At 32.4% G+C, this 18,973-nt stretch overlaps 1 protein-coding gene across 5 annotated transcripts in view; it reads right to left on the reverse strand.

Moving 5' to 3' along the window:
* Window positions 1-18,973, reverse strand: part of LOC145692382 (fibroblast growth factor receptor 3-like) — a 186,955-nt gene that overhangs the window by 40,348 nt on the left and 127,634 nt on the right. For all 5 annotated transcript variants that reach the window (XM_081767691.1, XM_081767684.1, XM_081767687.1 and 2 more), the window contains 10 exons: window positions 16,896-17,095; window positions 15,161-15,349; window positions 13,204-13,399; window positions 10,036-10,433; window positions 8,273-8,461; window positions 7,775-7,951; window positions 7,020-7,202; window positions 3,925-4,085; window positions 2,516-2,654; window positions 389-571 (listed from right to left, as the gene is read on the reverse strand). In XM_081767691.1, the coding sequence (XP_081623817.1) occupies window positions 389-571; window positions 2,516-2,654; window positions 3,925-4,085; window positions 7,020-7,202; window positions 7,775-7,951; window positions 8,273-8,461; window positions 10,036-10,433; window positions 13,204-13,399; window positions 15,161-15,349; window positions 16,896-17,095 (2,015 nt within the window). The remainder of the gene's footprint in view (window positions 1-388; window positions 572-2,515; window positions 2,655-3,924; window positions 4,086-7,019; window positions 7,203-7,774; window positions 7,952-8,272; window positions 8,462-10,035; window positions 10,434-13,203; window positions 13,400-15,160; window positions 15,350-16,895; window positions 17,096-18,973) is intronic.

Consider the following 18,973-nt stretch of genomic DNA (forward strand, 5'->3'; position numbering starts at 1 on the left):
TGCTCTGCAACGTAGACACTGGGTTATCCATGCAAACCAGTACTTATAGTATAATCCATGTGAACAGAGTGACTGAGTACCGACTTCAAAAGATAGAATTTACGACTCCTCACGAAGTGGACTGGATAGGTCGTGGTTAACGCATCGGCATGTTAAGCCGGAGACCCAGATTTGATTTCCGAATCAGTTATACATTTTTTTTTTCAATCATAGTATAATTAGTTTCAATCATTTAGATACTTAAATTTATGATTTATTTTCTTAGCTTACTTTCTACTATTAAATAGTGAAGACTAATGGAAAATAAAAACTACCTAAAAGCTAATCTTGGGACAGCGCACATAGAGAAGGCAAGAGTACTAATTACTTAGGTACTAACTAAACATACCTTCCGCAGCACACTTCAGTTTAATAACATTCCCAGCTGGTTTGGCGACAAGTGAGTACATTTTCTCTGGATTTTTAAATCTTGGTGCCATTTTTATTTGACTATCGTTGTAAGAACCTGCTTCAGACGTTCCTGTTTCATCCACATCTTCATGATCTACCAAGTACTGAAACTGGGGATTATCTACAGAAAGAATAAGAAATATATTTCAACTTAAAAATTTAACGATCAGTTTGTTACATTAAAACAATGAATATAACAGTGCAATATCTTGAATATATATACAAAAGGGAAATGCTATAGCAGGGCCAACAAGAGATGGTCTCTGAAGTTTCTTACCCCAGGCGGGAGAAAATGCAGCCCTTACTTTGGTACTAGTGTCACCAAACCACAGTCACTCTGTTTTACACTATTAATTAACTAATTATAGATACACCGAAAAAAGCCTTGGCACGTGAGTAATGGAAACGCCACTGCGAGCTGTCAGAGACCTTCTCTTGGTGGCTTCTCTATAATATACAATAATCAATTATGTATAAATTTTAAGTCTCAAATAATTAGGTCAAAAGTGCTAGTTGGTAAAATTCTCTCTTGTTTTATTTTGAGATTACAGTTTATAAGCTAGATTGTAGGGTTTTAATAAAATATTACACTCGTCATATTTAGAAAAAGAAAACGAAAAAATGTGATTTGATTAACCTTTTCATTCCACACTTGAGACTATACTAGTTAGTGATTGTACTTTTCAAGCAGAACTTTTCGAATAACTTTATTACATATAAGTAACTTCTATCACTTAAAAAAATAAATAAATAAATAAAGTTGTAGGTGTGATAACTATACCAGTTCTTTATTTTCCTGGCAATGCGAAACGGTACGACGTATCAGGACTTCTTTAAGTTTTGCTCTCTGATTAGAAAAATACTACAAGAATATTATCATTTGATGTTTCCTGCAGTAAAACAAAATTGTGTCAAGTGTTTACACTCCTTGTTAATATTTGTTGAATGAAAATGTCGTACTGATGCTTTTCTTTGCTCTTTTTAAATAAAACTATGAATATAGTAATACATGTGTATATATAGGTTGGATATTATCAGTTGATTATTATATGGCATTCAATTTCACGTCGAAAAAGTAATATGACAAAGTCCAATTAATGAAAAATGGTACACATACAGACGATACTTTTCTATCGAACTAATCATTAGAAGTTAAGTATTTGGTGTTGTCTGAATGTTTTTCGTTATTAAGAAATATGTCTTCAAACTATTTATGAAGTCATACGATATGACGACGAAATGCTCAACAACAAACAGCACCTTTCATACACTATTTTACTGAATAGTATTTATAAATAGTATAGAAAATTATGCTGATGAATATGTTATTCTTTGAATTTTGTGGCATGTTATTGAAAGTTGTGAAGAAGTGGGTGGGGAACTTATTAGCAGTCTTAATGAATGGAATCGACATGATCGACATTTTGCAACGAACAGGACAAAATTTGTGTACTTGAATAACTTTTATTAAAAAAAAAAAAAAAAAAAAAAAAAATCAGTGCTACATTTTGTCACATTATGAAGTCTATATTTTAAATCCTACAAGTTGCATACTTTGGTTCTTTTTAAAATCATTTGATCCTTTTTAACTCTTCTGTTCTTTCAATGTATAAAAATTGAACACTCCAATTACCATCTGGAGTTTTTAAGAAATACGAGCTCTTTAGCTGTTATTAAAACAATCAAATGATTATAACGTGTACTAAGAGTGTTATAACGCAAGAAATGTCTTGGAATATTGAATATAAATTTGCTGAAGAAAAGTCACAGTAGTGGGAGTTATTCATAAAATGTTGTAAGTGAATTTCACATAGCATAGTATTTAGCAATAATATGACATAACCCTTTCCTTAAACAAAAGATAGAAATATTTCTGACTGGCTATGGTATAGTAGTATCTTCAAAAGACGGTTTACTACTTTCTGTGTAGATTCCAGTCTACAGGAATGTTGCTTTTGGCATAACATATAAATACTACTTTTCACTACAGTTAAGTTTAACATCTAGCTGTACTAGGTATAGCAAGTTACGTTATCTTCGGTCTTTAACTGTCACAAAAACTTACCTCCAATAACCTTCAGAAAGGCACTGCTTTTGTTGGTTCCATGTGGACTAGATATAATGCAAGTATACCATCCCTCATCCCCATCAACAATATTATCTAGTCCTAAAATCTGAGGATCTTTTGTTGTAGCGATTTTGATCTGAAATTAAAAAATAAATAATAAACTAAAAAATATGTTATTTAATTTTATTGCAGTGTTCACAACGATTTCATACAGTTGGAAACTTCGCACTTTACTGAAGTGTTCAGAAATGCTGCAAGAGAAATTGAGTTGTCATTCTAAATCTTTTACGAGCGCGTTTTGTAGCTACTTTAAGTACGTTGTTTTTCAATCTCTCTCTATTTCTTTTATTTTTCTATAATATATATTGGATAACATTTTCTTTTCCTATAAATATTAAATGAAGAAAAAAAGAAAATTTTCTTATTAATGCTGCTTGAACACGATTTTGAATGAATTATAACTGAATAACATTTTGAATGTCTGAATACATTATATAACATTCAGAAAGTTTATTTTTACTTTACAAAATATTCTGATTGCTTCCGTTTCTATACAATAGTATATATGATATAAAATATTATATTTATCAGATAATCTATGATATATGACACGCTCATGATCCTGAGGAAATACGCGGCTGGAATTGTTACGAATGTGACCAAGAAATGTATATAATTTAATAAATCGAATCGAAATTCACTTCAAATTTATATAACTTACAATAGGCAGATATCAAATTCAAATCTTAACACTTATCTCAAGAAGCAGTCCCTTGTCTACGTTTCTAATTTTAAAACACTTTTTCCACTGAAACTGAAAGATATTTTCATTTCTACATGTTATTACAGAAGGCTTTTTTTTAAATCTTTTGTTCAATGATTTTTTTCTTGATATTATTAAGTAAAATTTACTTTTTTATTTCTTTTAGAAAAACAAATGAACAGAAATGTTTCTCTGTGTTTTAAAGTATATGTGCATACAAAGAATAAAGTTTTCTTCGGTGATTTATTTAAAATTCCATGTAAAGGTCCTCTAAAGTTGTTTTTTCAATATTGTATAATACAGGGCATTTGATTTCAAATGCTCTGTCGACTGAATGATAAGTAGATTATGCTATTCTTGTACTACTACTTGTTACAAACGTTTTATTCATACACATTCATCTGCAATCATTAGGAATGTATTTTATGTTGACTACACTTATACCCTACATTCTTCCATCTGATAACAACAGATAAAACGCTGGATAATGTACCCGTCATAAAGATAATTTGATAATCAGACACATGTGATCATGTTTGATAATCAGAAAGAAAGAAATGAAAAACATATCTAGATAAAATAGTCATGTATTCATTTCCTTAAAAACAATATATTTCATATCAAATATCATTTGTATACTTACCTCTTTAAAAGTCGAATTTGATGTTATATCCTTTCCTTTGTACCATCTGAGACCGGAAGGGTCTCCAGCAACAGGACATTCAAATAAGACATTAGAACCAACTGTAGCTGTCACATTCTTTGGGAAGGCAGGCATGATATAAGGCACCTCTGAATCTGATTCTAAAACAATAAAAAATGTATATATATATATATATATATATATATATATATATATATATATATATATATATATATATATATATATATATATATATATATATATATATATATATATATATATATATATATATATATATATATATATATATATATATATATATATATATATATATATATATATATATATGTATATGAGTATATATGCAAAGGTAGTTGATACTGTAGAAAAACATATTTTCTTTCTATTCATTACAGAAATTTTCTGTCCAGAATTAAATTGAATAATTACATATCAAAAAGAAAAGTAAGCAAAATTAGCGTAACTGAACTACTGCCCTTCTATCAGTAAATGCGGTAAGTAACTGTATTACTCTCAAATGCGAAAATATGTATAATTAAAATAGTAATACACGCAGAGCACTACTACATCTCTGATGAAACCTCTTCACGTCGTTCAGGAGAAAATCTCTTGTAACTTCTATTTTAAACAAAATACTGAAGCTCTTATTATTTTAAAATCCTGTTTTAATTTATCTATTTACAATTCATTTCTTACGTAAAAAGATACATAATATAAACATCCATTTTAGATATGGCCTGTGGCTTATTCATAAACTCTTTAATAAAACTTACTAGTTTACAAATGTTTCTTTTCAAATAATCATATATTATGAAACAGTAGTGCTACCGAAATAGTAAATACAGGGGCGTCATTTCAGTCTTCCCTTGAGGGGGCAAGAGCACCACCGACTTAAGACTTTCACGTTTTGTACTAGTATATTAAGACAATCGATTAAAATATATGTATTCCTCGAACTCTTGGGGGGAGGGCAATTTCCCCCTCCTGCCCCCCTAAATGACGCCCCTGAATAAATATAAATTTTAAGTTTACATTTATATATCATATTGAAAGTGAACCTAGACTCCACAGAATTCTACAAGTACAGTTCGCATAGAAACATTCTACAAGTACAGTTTGCATAGAAACATAACTAATTTTTGAAATGAAATATTTAAGTTTTAGGCTGGCTAGGCTAAAGGAGACGGTAATTTTTCTTATCAGCAGTAAAACTATCAAAAGGGCATTTGCAGCCATGCGGTCTGTCGATGAGTCAGATGTTGTCACTATTACAAAGAGTTAGCTGCTTTCTACTGTCACCGGGGGGAACAAGTAAGACTGGCCTATTCTTCCTTTTGAATAGTCTGCAATGTCGCAAAACAATAAAAAATATTCAAAGTAGGAATAAAATACAACTCATTCAACGAAGTAGTTTTTTCTTTTCTCGTATCAATATATTATTATTATTTCTTGTTAATATATTTGTGCAACTTGAAATCAATCTCAAATAAAATACTAGACCACACCTGGTTGAACATTATAATCGAAATTCTGATTCATATAAATAGACAAAATAAGCCATATCAACTTCCCATTTTCACAGTTTAAAGCATGTCCTCGCTTTCGTTTTGATAAGGGTTGATTCATATCATTATCGATAACATTTCGTTATCGACATGATCGTTATCCACATCAAAAACATTTTGCAAGACAAGATAACTTTCTTCGATGTCCTCGACATATGGTACGTAGTTTCCTTATTTTTCCAAATATTTGACGAACCACAAATCGAACATACTGCGCTAAAGGGGGAGGAAGCTTAAACCGGGTTAGTCTCCAGCCTATCGACATATAGTACAACAAACATCAGTTAAAACATTGAAAACTCCGAGGTGAGAGGATCCCAGATTTCAAAAAGTGTTGCTTACTCCTTCATGTCGTACATGGAGAAAACACAGACTTCGATCGGGAATAGAGGAGTTTCACACTACTCGATAACATTTATATGGTTCCCGAAGTAATTTACATCAAGGAACTGTGTGTTTTACAATTAAAAATCGTAGAATTTAAGATTTCTTTCATATATTGTCGCCAAATGATATAGGCTAGCTCCAAAGCCTTGCTATCCAAATATTCGTCCGTCTGAATTACACTAATATTATTACAGATTCTAGAAGTAACAAGAGCTGTATGATAGTATGATACTACTGTGATAACAATAATGGGGTTCGCCGCAGTTCTTTCTCTCTTGCAATGGCAAAGGTGGAAGATGGTTAGAAAGAAAGATTTATGATAAGGGTTGGGTAACCTTTAGATCTTGATCTTCGAGGAGAAAGCTGATTTTGTTTTTTGGCAATCTATATGAAGAATGCCCAGATATATGAAGTACAGCACGGAAGAAAACGAAATTAGCCTTCTCTATAGGTCTGCCGACGAAAGAACAAACCTCTGCAATAGTCGAAAATATTTTATTTAATGAAGTACGTTAGTATACTTATGTTGCAAATCAAGTAGAATGTTAATTAAATCTACATCAATATCAGAGGAAAATTAGAGACTACCCACATACCGTATTTACTCGAATATCAACACCCCTCGAATATAAGCGCCCCCTTAAATGTTTGTGTCAGTTTTGAAAATCCGTTTATTGTGCGGATACAAGCATCCCTATTAGATCAGTATAGAAAATACACGCACTTCTAAAGCACGTACTTTAGTACAATTCTAAAGCAACTACTAGCATATCATTGGCTGCAAAACCAGTGAATTGTTATAAATATCTTTTTAGCGTTACCGATAGTATCTCTATCCGCTCTGTAAAAATATTATGTACTATTATCAACTTGAAAATTAAACAACCGACAATAGAACTTTATGCTGTCAAAATTCTCAAATCATATTGACAAAATTTTCAAATCATTGTTATTATTTACAATATTTTTAAAAGTCAATTAAAATGCACCTAATACTGTCTCTACCAATTGTCTAAAAAACGCATTAAGCGATTACAAGCGGGCCTCTCAAGAATTTTAGCTCTACATAAAAAACACGCTATAAATCAAAACTTCTGGATACTTCTTAAAAAAATAACTTACCAACGCTAGAAACGCTGAAAGTATGGTTAATACTTCCATAGTCATTTGCGGCAATGCATGTGTAATTCACTGAATTGCCTTCAGGAATCTCATCGACATCTAATACCCATCGTTTCGTAAAATCCAATGACAAATTAAGTTTCTTCCCATTTCTGTACCACGTAATGTTAGGAACAGGATTTCCTATAATAAGACAAAAGGAAGATATGGTATTACTTACTCTGAGTGATATTAACAAACACATATATTAAATATTTTCCAAATATTTCAGAACAGAAATTTTAAACAATGAAAAGGAGCAGGAAGAACATCCAAGCTTACATATTAAAAATCTTATTTAGAAGCTAAACTCTACACTATTTTATAAACAATTATTAAAGACTGTTGTTGCATGTAAATATTTAAAAGCAGCATATAGTACTATATTGATAATTTTCGAAGGATTGACATAAATAATCTTGTGAAGCATTAAAAACAAAAAATAATATGAGGAAAACGACAGATTCGAATCATTTTTGAAAGAAGAAAAACAAGGCGATACTACAACCATCTAAATAATAATAATAATAATAATAATAATAATAATAATAATAATAATAATAATAATAATAATAATAATAATAATAATAATAATAATAATGTTCCTAGTCATGTCTTGCGTTGTCAGTGTTGTTTCAAGAAGTTTGATAAAACTAAAAACTTAAAAGGCTTATTCTTTAATGTTGCGAGTTATTATTTCAGTTACAAACACTTACCTTCTACTAGACATTTAAGCTTGAGAGGTTTAGACGTCGCTTTAATTAGAAATTTCCGCATTTTCTCTGGATTTTTGAATCTAGGGGCAGTTGTTTCTTGAGTATTATTATAGGATCCCACTGGAAGTATCATATCGGTATCTTCTATATCTTCACGTTCAATTAAAGCAAGTGATTCTGCGTCACATGGAGATGCAGGAGAGAAGAATATATAATTACATATACATGGAAATATATACAATTAGATATATATGGAAAATAATTAAAACATCAACAAGCTACTGAGCGTAAGTAGTACTTTGTACAATCTTTTGTATTTGAAGTCAATGTTATTTTCTTTCTTTCTTCTTTGCTTTGGAGTTTATTTAGATTTAAAAAATAATATTTTCGAATGGAACTCTGTTACAAATTATACATACAAAAATACAAAATACCGCTATTATATATATATATATATAATAATTCAAGATATAAGAAAATTAAGTTTTTGCAACGTACCATATACTTCTAATTTTGTCATACGAGAAATACTTCCATGATCATTACTGACTACACATTTATAAATTCCAGAATCCTCAGGTCTTAACTCTTTTATAGTCAGCGTCCAGGAGTTAAAAATTATTTTGGACTTTTTTGCATGTACTGGTTCATCGTTTTTCCACCAACTTATACTTGGAGTGGGGTTTCCTTTTAAGAAAACAATAAAACAAAAATTATTATTTGTACAGATTAATTATTTAAAGGTTTCATGTAAAAAAACAACACACATTGAGTATTTTATATATATTATCACATAGCCTTGCTCAGTGTATTGCAAGGATCTTATAAAATAGAGGATGTGCCCTTACAACAAAATCTTGAAGCCATACGTCACAGTTTCGCCATCCCTACTCTGCCCACTCCGCCCAATAGGATCGCAATGTTTTGAGCCAACAATCATGGCGGAAACGAAAGTAGCCAATCAGACAATGGTAGAAACGAGAGTAGCCAATCAGACGTGCCGATGCTCGGTTGCTTTTTGGCTTCACCGATTTAATAGGATGAAGATACATATGGGCAGATCCTCTATTTATAACATCCTTGGTGTATTGTTGTGTTTAGTTTGACAATATGAAAACAAGGTTTGATAGAATAGTTATATAAAAAAAAGTCCATTCCTATTTGATACCAACACAACTACTTGGTGAAAAGTAAAACTCAAAGTCCCACTGTAAGCAAAGGAAATTGAATAGTTCTGATAGCATACTACAACATTCCATTGGATTAGTTGAATTGAGTTGAGGTTAATGCTCCTTTTCAGCACTGAGGCTATATAAAACTGAATAGACTTCAAACTACGCTTGAGTTTATGTCTGAGACAAGTACCCCAACCGGCAATTGAATCCGGAACCATGCGCACTAGTCACAAGGAAACACTGTATTCAAACCGTTGCTGTAACTTAAAAAAAAAAAAAGAAAAAAAAGAAAAGAAAAGAGAGAAAAAAGACCTTCAGGTTTTGTATACTCTGAATTTAATTAAAACTAAACGGAAACAGTGAATAGACTACATATAATGATATGGTGACCCAAACAAGTAACATTACAGTTTATCCAGGAAGAGGCTTTTACAAGTGAACACTCTTAATGATAAACATCCAAGAATTGCAGTCCTACCGTCATCGATGAACAATGCACATATAAATATACCAAAAATAATTTTCAGTCATAGTCTCGAACAAGTCATTCAAGTTCTATCCAGTTCATAAAATAGCTTTAAAGAGATTGTAAGCTTCCAGTGTGCGTTGAAAAAACATATCATAAATGTCAAAGAATTTTTAGCATAGCTGTGTACACAGAGAACAAGGTGAGGGGATAAACAAAATTCCCGCTGAAAACACTCAACTTTCTTTTTAATGACTCAGCTAGAAACGTTTTGGCTTCGTAACTGACGTTATTATTCCTCGAATAATTTTGGGGTATTGGTTTTCGACATTAATATCTACGTTATAAAACTAATTATTATCCCCAGATAACCTTAGAAGATTCAAGGTTATTTCTTGCAAATATTTCAAGTCAATCGATTATCTAATAAAGCAATGAAGAATATGAAAATTATATCCCCTAACAATTTAAGGACTAAACGTATAATTTGCATTATTCCTTCCTACAACTTAAGTAATACGTTATAAAGAAAAACGAACTTATCTATGTTCATATTTTGACTGAAAATTTTAATAGTTACTAGAACATACTGTGTATGTATATATGACATAACAACATACCATCTGCTGCACATTTCAACGATACTTCTGATCCCTTTGCTCTTCTTTCGTTTGTCACACCGTCTGTAATGTCTATAAAAGTAGGTTTTTTAGCCCCCACTGCTTTCTTATAGCGTGAAGCTGCTGGTATCGAGTCCCCTACGATTCCATTTTCTACTACAGGATCAAGATGGTAACTAAACGTTGGTGAAACTGGATCATCTGCTACCTCTGAGTGATTCTCATCCACTGACACCATAGATGTATAATGATCCTGATTATCTGATTCATGTGATCCAGATCGAGAAACTCTGCTTTTTACGACAAGAGTAAAATTATGCCAACTGTGTTCATCATCATTTGATGCGTAACAGCCATATGCACCAGCATCACTCTCAATTATATTTTTTATATTTATCCTGAAAAGGAATAATAATTAAATTAATCATGTACTTCCATTTATTCTTTATTCAAGCAATGCGCTTTACAATTAATAAACACTGTGCGTTAAGAATGAGACAATACACAAAACTTCAGGTTAATCATTTTAATTAGGTAGTTGAAAAGAACATCCCTTATTAGATGGTTCCAAGAGCAACTTTCTTTAACCACACTGAATCAGTCGCTGTCGAAAGGGCACAAGATCTATATAATCACTTAATGATATTCTTCGCGCTTTAAGAAATTACAACAATAGCTTCCTAAGTTATAAGTTTACTGGTAGATATTTACAGCATATATTTTATGAACATATACAGTCTTTATAAAACTTGAAACCTTGTACGAAAGAAAATGTCTCATTCCTCTACTTCCGAGCCTTTTCTATCTTGTAAAGGACATTACTCTAACTACTATGTCTGCAAACTTTGCAGTCTCTGTTTGGTGAGCTATGGTTTTAAGAGTGTAAAATTTTGGAGAGAATGCAAGACAGAAGACACTTTTAGATATGAATTTCAAGATTCTTCTTCTTCTTTTTTAACGAACAATGAAATAAACAACATTTTTATAAAATATTATTTTAGTGGCACACATAATACATGTGGCTAACAGATATATGACATAACCTATTAACGCGCATTATTTTGTCGAAATGTTGAACATCTTTCGAATACATTCCTATGACAATTTAATAAAATTCTCTCAAACAAAAGAAAGAAAAACACTCGATTAATAAGGTATTAGAAGAGGAAGAGCTATGAAGAATACGGGATGATAATAAACATTAAGAAGATCAAAAGCAAAGATGATTGGAATTAAACAATCAAATATAATTGACTAGCAGGAGTAAGAAGAATGATAGTAGTAGAATAGGTGTCTTAATTTTCGGTACCTAGGTAGTATTGTTCTTAGCTAAGATATAAAGCGTGAACTAGAAATAAAATTAGGGTAGAGATGGCGACACAAGCTAACTTTCAAAAGAAGAAGAAAAACAAATTTTATGGCTTTTTGAATAAAGCGCTAAGAATACTCATCAAATATTTTAAGTAAAGCAGTCATGTGCAACAGCCAGTACCGGTCCACTGAAATGTTTCATCCGGCCCTCCTGTTGTTGAACATTTATTTCCTAAGTAATCTCTTAAACTGAACTGAAATTTTTTCCTGGATAAATGAAATCCACATCCGCGTTGGAGCATCCAATGTACCACCTAACATTGAAAGATTAATTCAGAACATAAATTGTCAAGTTTCCCACTAAAATAGCAAATAAATCGATTTTTTCTGCTTTTCTTTAATATGTAAATATTTTGATTATTTTATAACAGCTTCGTTTTCCTGTGATGTTAAAAATGAAATGAAATATTTCAGTTTTACGTCCCACGGTTATGCCGGTTGGACTAAAAAAGTTAGTGATGATGAGAAATGAATGAAATGCAGGAATGAAGAAAGTGGGAGAACCCCGAGGAAACCCACGAGCACGGTGTTTTGTCCACCACAAAATCCACACGGCGCGAGCTGGGATCGAACCCGGGATCCCAAGCACCGGAGGTGAACGCTCTACCACTGAGCCACCGCGTCCCCTCCTGTGATGTTAGTGTGCAATGAACAAGTTTCTACATTAAATATAACTATTCAATTGTTGTGAATACATTTTCTCGCACGGCCCTAGACGCCAGGAAGTCCTCTGTGGTTGTCCAAGCAACCTGTTCTAACGTGCACATGCCTGATGTAAAATATTGTGCTCTACAAGAAAAAGGCACGGATGCTATGCAAACACGATGAAAACGAACTGTTTTGAAATGCTTATGTGGAGAAGAATGTAGACGATCAGCTAAGTTGTCCGGAAAACCAGTGAGGAAGCACTAGGAATAATGAAGAAAACAATATAGAATTTTAATTAAAAAGAGGAAAGAAAGTGGTTAGAACATTATTTGAGAAAAAAATTGTACTCTGAATTATAATATAGAAAATGTGGTGGAAGGTAAAAGTGTTGAGTTGAGTTGATTTTCACTTTAACGTCCCTTTCAACAGCGAAGCTATATGAGACGGGACTTACTGATTAACGTGGAATCCAAACCACATGAGCTCCCGCCGGAAATCGAACCCGGGTTTCCCACGCCAAAGGCGCGTACGCTAACCGCTTAGCCACGAATGAGCTCGAGGTAAAAGTGTGTGAGAGAGAAAAAACTAGAATTGTTGGAAAAACGGTTAACTGACACAAGGTGTTAGGTGAGGACCATAGTGGCTTCTGAATTTGTGGCAACGATGGCAAAATGCTTATGATGATGATAACGAGGATGACATATATCAACATATTAATTATGCAGCCATGTAATTAAAAATTGCTGCTAATATACAGTAAGGGTATGTAGAAAATTTTAATGTCTTATTGTCGTCAATAAAGTAATAATAATAATAATAATAATAATAATAATAATAATAATAATAATAATAATAATAATAATAATAATAATAATAATAATAATAATAATAAAAATTAAGCAAGTCCCATGTTAAAACTATTTTATTTTTTTATTTATTCACTCCAGGCATTTCTATCATGCTTGAACCGTGTTCACTCAAGTGATAGAAATTATAATCAACGTCAGTTAGTCGGATTCAGTCCTTCGTGGCTTCGTGCTAATAAGTTTAGTTCTAGTTTATTACTTTTATATTAGAGATTTAGATGAAGATGCGTTTCAACTATAGAACAACAAATATGAACTTCTTCCACCTACTTATCTTACTTACCTGTCTTTGTTTATTCTTAATCTTGGTAGCGTTTGCTTCAATATATGTCCGTTTTTATACCAAATCACAGTTTCAGGTTGTGACTGCAGCCGATCATCACAGATTAATTTAAAACTACTTCCGATCTCTGCTTCACGAACAGATGCTGTCGGGAATGAAACAAAACTGCTTGGTCGTATCAGTTTTGGGTCCTCTGCTGAAATAAAATTGTTACAGAACTCATTAAAACCAACTTTTCAAAAACAGGTTATTGTAGATTAATCTAGAATATATCGTTGTCTAGCTCTTAGTATATCTTTCAAGTCAATCTGAGTAAATATTCATTTTGTTCAAGTATTGATCTAGGGCAACGGGATGTTACAATTATTATTATTTATTTACAATTATATATTATATTCTTACTTCTTAATGAAACTGAAACTAAACGTTTTGCAATTCTATGTGCAAGAACACGAGAAAAAATATATAACGGAATAGGTGGAATGATGGCAACTTAGGTGGACAATGGAGGCAGAGAAAATGCACAGATAAGACATTTATCTCCTCAATGATTACATGCAGTAAGATAAGGGTCCTAGCTAGGAGGGAATCTGATCATTTACCCTCTCCTACGGGCCTATCACTAAATCACTTTCTCCTCGCTTTCAAGAGACAAATGGGAACTATGCACCCTTTATTTTAATAACTGAAAACTGTGAATTTGAGGATTGAACGTTAACAACTTAGTATGAAAATAATTATAACAACTAAGTAAAAAGAGCACGATCCTATTGGATGTTTTCCTCCTCCTAACACTTTTTGCACAATTCAGGCTATGGTGTTGTCTACGACCTAATCTTGGGCTCGATCACCACAAAAAATGAGCACTGAATCTCTACTCCTTAATTTCTCAATACTAAAATATAATTAAAACATTAAGAGAAAACCTCTAAACTATTCAGGTTGCTTATTCGTAATACTTTATGATACAAGAGAAATACAAATCTATTATTTACGAAAAAGCTGTGCAGATGTACCTCGAGTAGAATGATGGTAGGTGTACGATAGCACTATTCTGAATGAGTACGTGAATAAGATAGTCCTGTTCTCATAGGGAGCGAATGCTTTGGACATTCGTGATCAATGGTATGTACGTGTATGTAATTGTGGCCAAGGGGATTTACACGTAGATGCGCATGAGTTACGACGCTTGAGCTGACGCGAAAATATGCGATTCAAGCGCTTTTACCCTCGAAGAACTCGCAACCGTAGCACTAAAACGCATTGTATCATAGTTCTCGATAGCTATGGAAGCAAAGTCCCACTAGATTTCTGATGCTAACATTATATCGCATGGATTCGGTTTTTAGATTCCATAATTCTCACTAAACTCTCTCGGTTAAGAAAGGTTGGTCATGAAGCAGACCTTACGAAACTAGAGACTCATTATAACAACCACCGTTCAAGTTTTGGTAGTTAATCTAGAATAAAATGTGCACATTAAGCGGGACAAATAGGGACCTAAGGTTTTTTTTTTTTTTTTCTTTAAAGTACAACGAATTTCGCTTAGGAAACATATTACGCTTCTTCAAAGATAAAATGTACCAAAGAAGAGATGGCGTATTCAACTAAAGCAATGTACCGTTTCATTATTGAATGATTATCGGGACATTTCAGTCATTTTAGGAGCTACATTATTCACTACATTATTCATGATACACCTGTGGACTACTGTACTCGAGATAAATAAACCCACTAATGAATTCTAGAAAATTTTGGAATGGAATGCAAACATATGATCCTAAATAATTTTTCCCCGCTTTATATTAATTAACACTACTTTGTTCCTTTCAGTGCAGGAAAGCAGTTCTTAAAGTACACCAAAATATTCCTTAGATTATTCCGTAGAATAAAATATGTCAAATTTATTTAATTCTGATAATGAAGCAAGCTATATAGTTTTTGTTAAGTAACTTACCAGATACTTCTAATCTTGTCATTCGAGAAATAGTTCCATGATCATTGCTGACCTCACACTTATAAATTCCAGAATCTTCAGGTCTTAGATCTCTTATTGTCAGTGTCCATGAGTCTAAAATTATTTTGGACCTCTCTGCATACACAGGATCATCATCTTTCCACCAAGATATAGTTGGAGTGGGATTTCCTTTAAAATAATATTACAAAGATTACTAAACTAATTTAGAAATGTATCTTTATAACATTAGTGATAAAAAAAAGATAATTATACAGTTTATTCACTATTTCTATTTTTTAATTTTTAGAATTAAGTCACACTGATGTACAGTCACGTTTAAAAAACTTCAAAACTTATCTTTTTCTCACCTGCTCTCTACATGTACCAGTATAGCAATGATTACTGATTGATTGTTGATTTGTATTTACGTCCTTTGTCAGCACCAACGATATATAGGACGAGATCTACCACTTTAAAGTGGATCTGAACCACTGTTGTCTGTTCGATGTTCTCCCACCAGGAATCAAACCAAGGACTTCAAGATACCATCAGACTAGCGAGAAGTGATAGGTCTTCGTTTTGATACACAAGCTTGCAAGAATAAACATTGAAGCTTATGATTGTACGCAAGAAACATATCATAATTAACATGAAATAGTTATAAACTACATGGTCCCAACTACTTTGAACAAGTAACAATGACAGTTTCCTTTTATATATATATATACAGTTGTATGCCATCGGCAAACTTCCTTTTATTTCTTTCCATACTACCTACTAATCTTTTTCACCACATTCTTTCCCGTAACTGATAATGCAAGGCTTTAGTAGAAAATCGAAAATTCGAGATTGAAATAATTCTATTACTAGAGTTTGTATGTCATGTTATTACACTTACGCTGGTGTTTCTCAAGGCTCCATTTTTGGGCCATTTTTTTAAACTCCATACCTCCATACAAACAACCTTATTTAATTTATGTATCCTCAACATATTGTACTACATGCTGATGATGTGAATATCTTCGTAACAGGGAGCAACATAGAACTAGAAAGCAATTTGAAACACCGTTGAAAGTTTGAAAAAATGGGCATCTCAGAACCAATTTATGGCAAATGTAAAGAACACCAAAACATTCAACTTTTATTATTCGTAGATCTCAAGAAGTATTTCTATTGTATTAAATTCAATTTCTGTAGATTAGTCAAACTGTACTAAATTTTTTAGGAGTTATGAGAAAGAACAGACTAACTTGAGGAGAAAGATTCAGTAGTGTTGTTTTGGAGTCTATATGCTACGTAGTTCTGTTTCAAAAGAAACTTCACTTTCTCTATGGAGGTTATTATCTTAGTATTACTGTTTTTCGCTTGGAAAACATGGCAATAAAAGCCAACAATACTAAAACTGTAAGCAGTGGAGCATAACATCCTAAATGTACTAAATGTAATTGATTATGTATTAAATGGATGAATAAAGGTGATGATATACGATATAAATAAATATCTTCTTCAATACAATTCTACATTAATTGTCTGTTTCAAATATATTTGATAAATCCATTGTTAATCTTATAGGTGTACGAGAACTTCAAAGATAAAAGTATCGTAGCGTTGCTTCTATTTTTCTGATATAATCATGACTGGAAAACAATTTTCAGCGACGTTCTATTCTTTGAAGTGATACCTGAAAAGCTTTTAAGACACTGATAGCAATAACTACTATAAAATATGAACATACCATCTGCTGGACACTTGAAAGATATGTCCGATCCCTGTGTTCTCCTCTCGTTGATTACAGCATTCGCAGTGTCCGTAAATGACGGGTTTTTGCTTCTTATGACAAGAGTGAAATTATGCCAACTGTGTTCATCATCGTCATTCCACACTTGACAGCCATATGTACCCGCATCACTCAAAGCTACATTTCTTATATTAATCCTGAAAGACAATAATAATAATGCATTATATTACTGAATCATAGGTATATGTATTCAGTATCTTTCACCATTAGAAAGTTATGTATTGTTAAAATGAGAAAACACACCGAACAACATACAGACTAAGCATTTTCAAAACCAACTTTAAGACTCACTTTAAAATAGAACACAAACATTTTTGGGTTTACTGTATTCCCGTCATTAAGAGATATCATTTTGACACGTTTCAGGAGAAGTCTTAAGACAACAACAATTCCTATTGTCAATATTGGGATCTACAGTGTCCATTGGGTGCTGCAGTGTCCAGAATATTTACTTCTTTTACCTCGTCACTACAATTAATTTATGAAAATAAAACATAGCTATTACGTTAAGTTTCACGGAACATTTCACTTGATTGTATGTAAATACGATACATACCTACCTATACCGGATGTTCGTGAACTCGGTACCATATAGGTAAATTTAGGAGGTGATCCCTTATATGAAATGAAAGAAAATATAATAAACATGGGACTGAAAGCGCCTCCTTGTAGAGTCACAAACCGCCTAAAATGCGAAACCCTGACGTTTTGAAACGCTCTAGTTTTAGAATTATAGGACCTCTTGAAAGCAGTTCAAGGAACTACACAGGAACTAGAATGCGCTCTCTATCTAAATATCAATGTTTTACAATCCTCTGGTACCCGAGCAACGAGTACTCAATTACTACTTAAAAATGTATCCCTGTACCCAACACACTTCCTACAATTCGTTACGACAGTACCGGGGACTGTGAAACATGGGTATTTAGAAATAATGCATGCTAGTTTCTGTGTAATTCTTTGAACAAATTTCGAAAGGTCGCACAATTTTGAAACCAGGGCGTTCCAAAACGTAATGTTTATCATTTTTTGGTGGTTATTAACTTCTAAAGGAGGCGTTCACGATCCATATTTATTAGAACTTTCTTCCTTTCATTTCCAATTTTTCTTCCTTTCATTTGATATAAGGAATCACCATCTAATATTTGGCACTCAGTTCATGAACACCCTGTGTATATACATACAGATATACTTACAACTTCGAAATATTTCGCTTCTTTGTAAAAATCATAAATTATTTTAGTATGTTCAAAATAGTTTTGGTAAATTTAGTTTCAGTATTATTATTATTCTCCTTTCGGTTAAAATTCGGAAATATTTACACGCAAATAAAACTTCTCAGCAAAACATGATGTGTTTCGCAATTTGTTTTCACACACTAGCAATATACGAGGAACAGTCAAATGAAAACTTTAAATGAGTGCACTAAAATTTAGAACCAGTGCGCAAACGTCCTAAAAGTTTACACAGCGATAGACATGGTTTGAGAAATGAGTGACAGCTGGCAGCGTCAAGTTGGAACATCATACGAAGGTGGAGCAATGGTGTAAGAAATGATGGCACCCTCACAACATGCTCGACAGAAGAGTACCTGTCGTAGACTTAAAGCACTTACGAAACTTCTTGTTCCACTCGTACATTGACTACAATTAGGTTTTACCTAATACGCTTTTCATTAGGATCTCACTAGTGTAATGTTAGTACGTCCTTCTACATCCGTTACTACACACGTCAACTTTTGAAAGCTTTTTTTATTTTATTTTATTTTATTTTTATTATTTTTTTTTTGCAATAGATATCCAGAGCAATTAATTTGGCCGAGTTCGTTAACGGAATTAATTCCATTAACATCTTCATGATTAACGGCGACTTTGATCGTGTCTATCCATATCCCATACATGGATATATGTGCAACAGTGTTTTTGAGGTTAACAGATTTTTATGTTATATTGTTGAGGTTAAAACTACACATACTTGGGAATGAGAGGGTATATTATACTGACCACTTTAATAAC

Source organism: Thermobia domestica, chromosome 1 (assembly GCF_964235325.1).
Source record: "Thermobia domestica chromosome 1, izTheDome1.hap1.1, whole genome shotgun sequence".
Lineage (NCBI taxonomy): Eukaryota > Metazoa > Arthropoda > Insecta > Zygentoma > Lepismatidae > Thermobia > Thermobia domestica.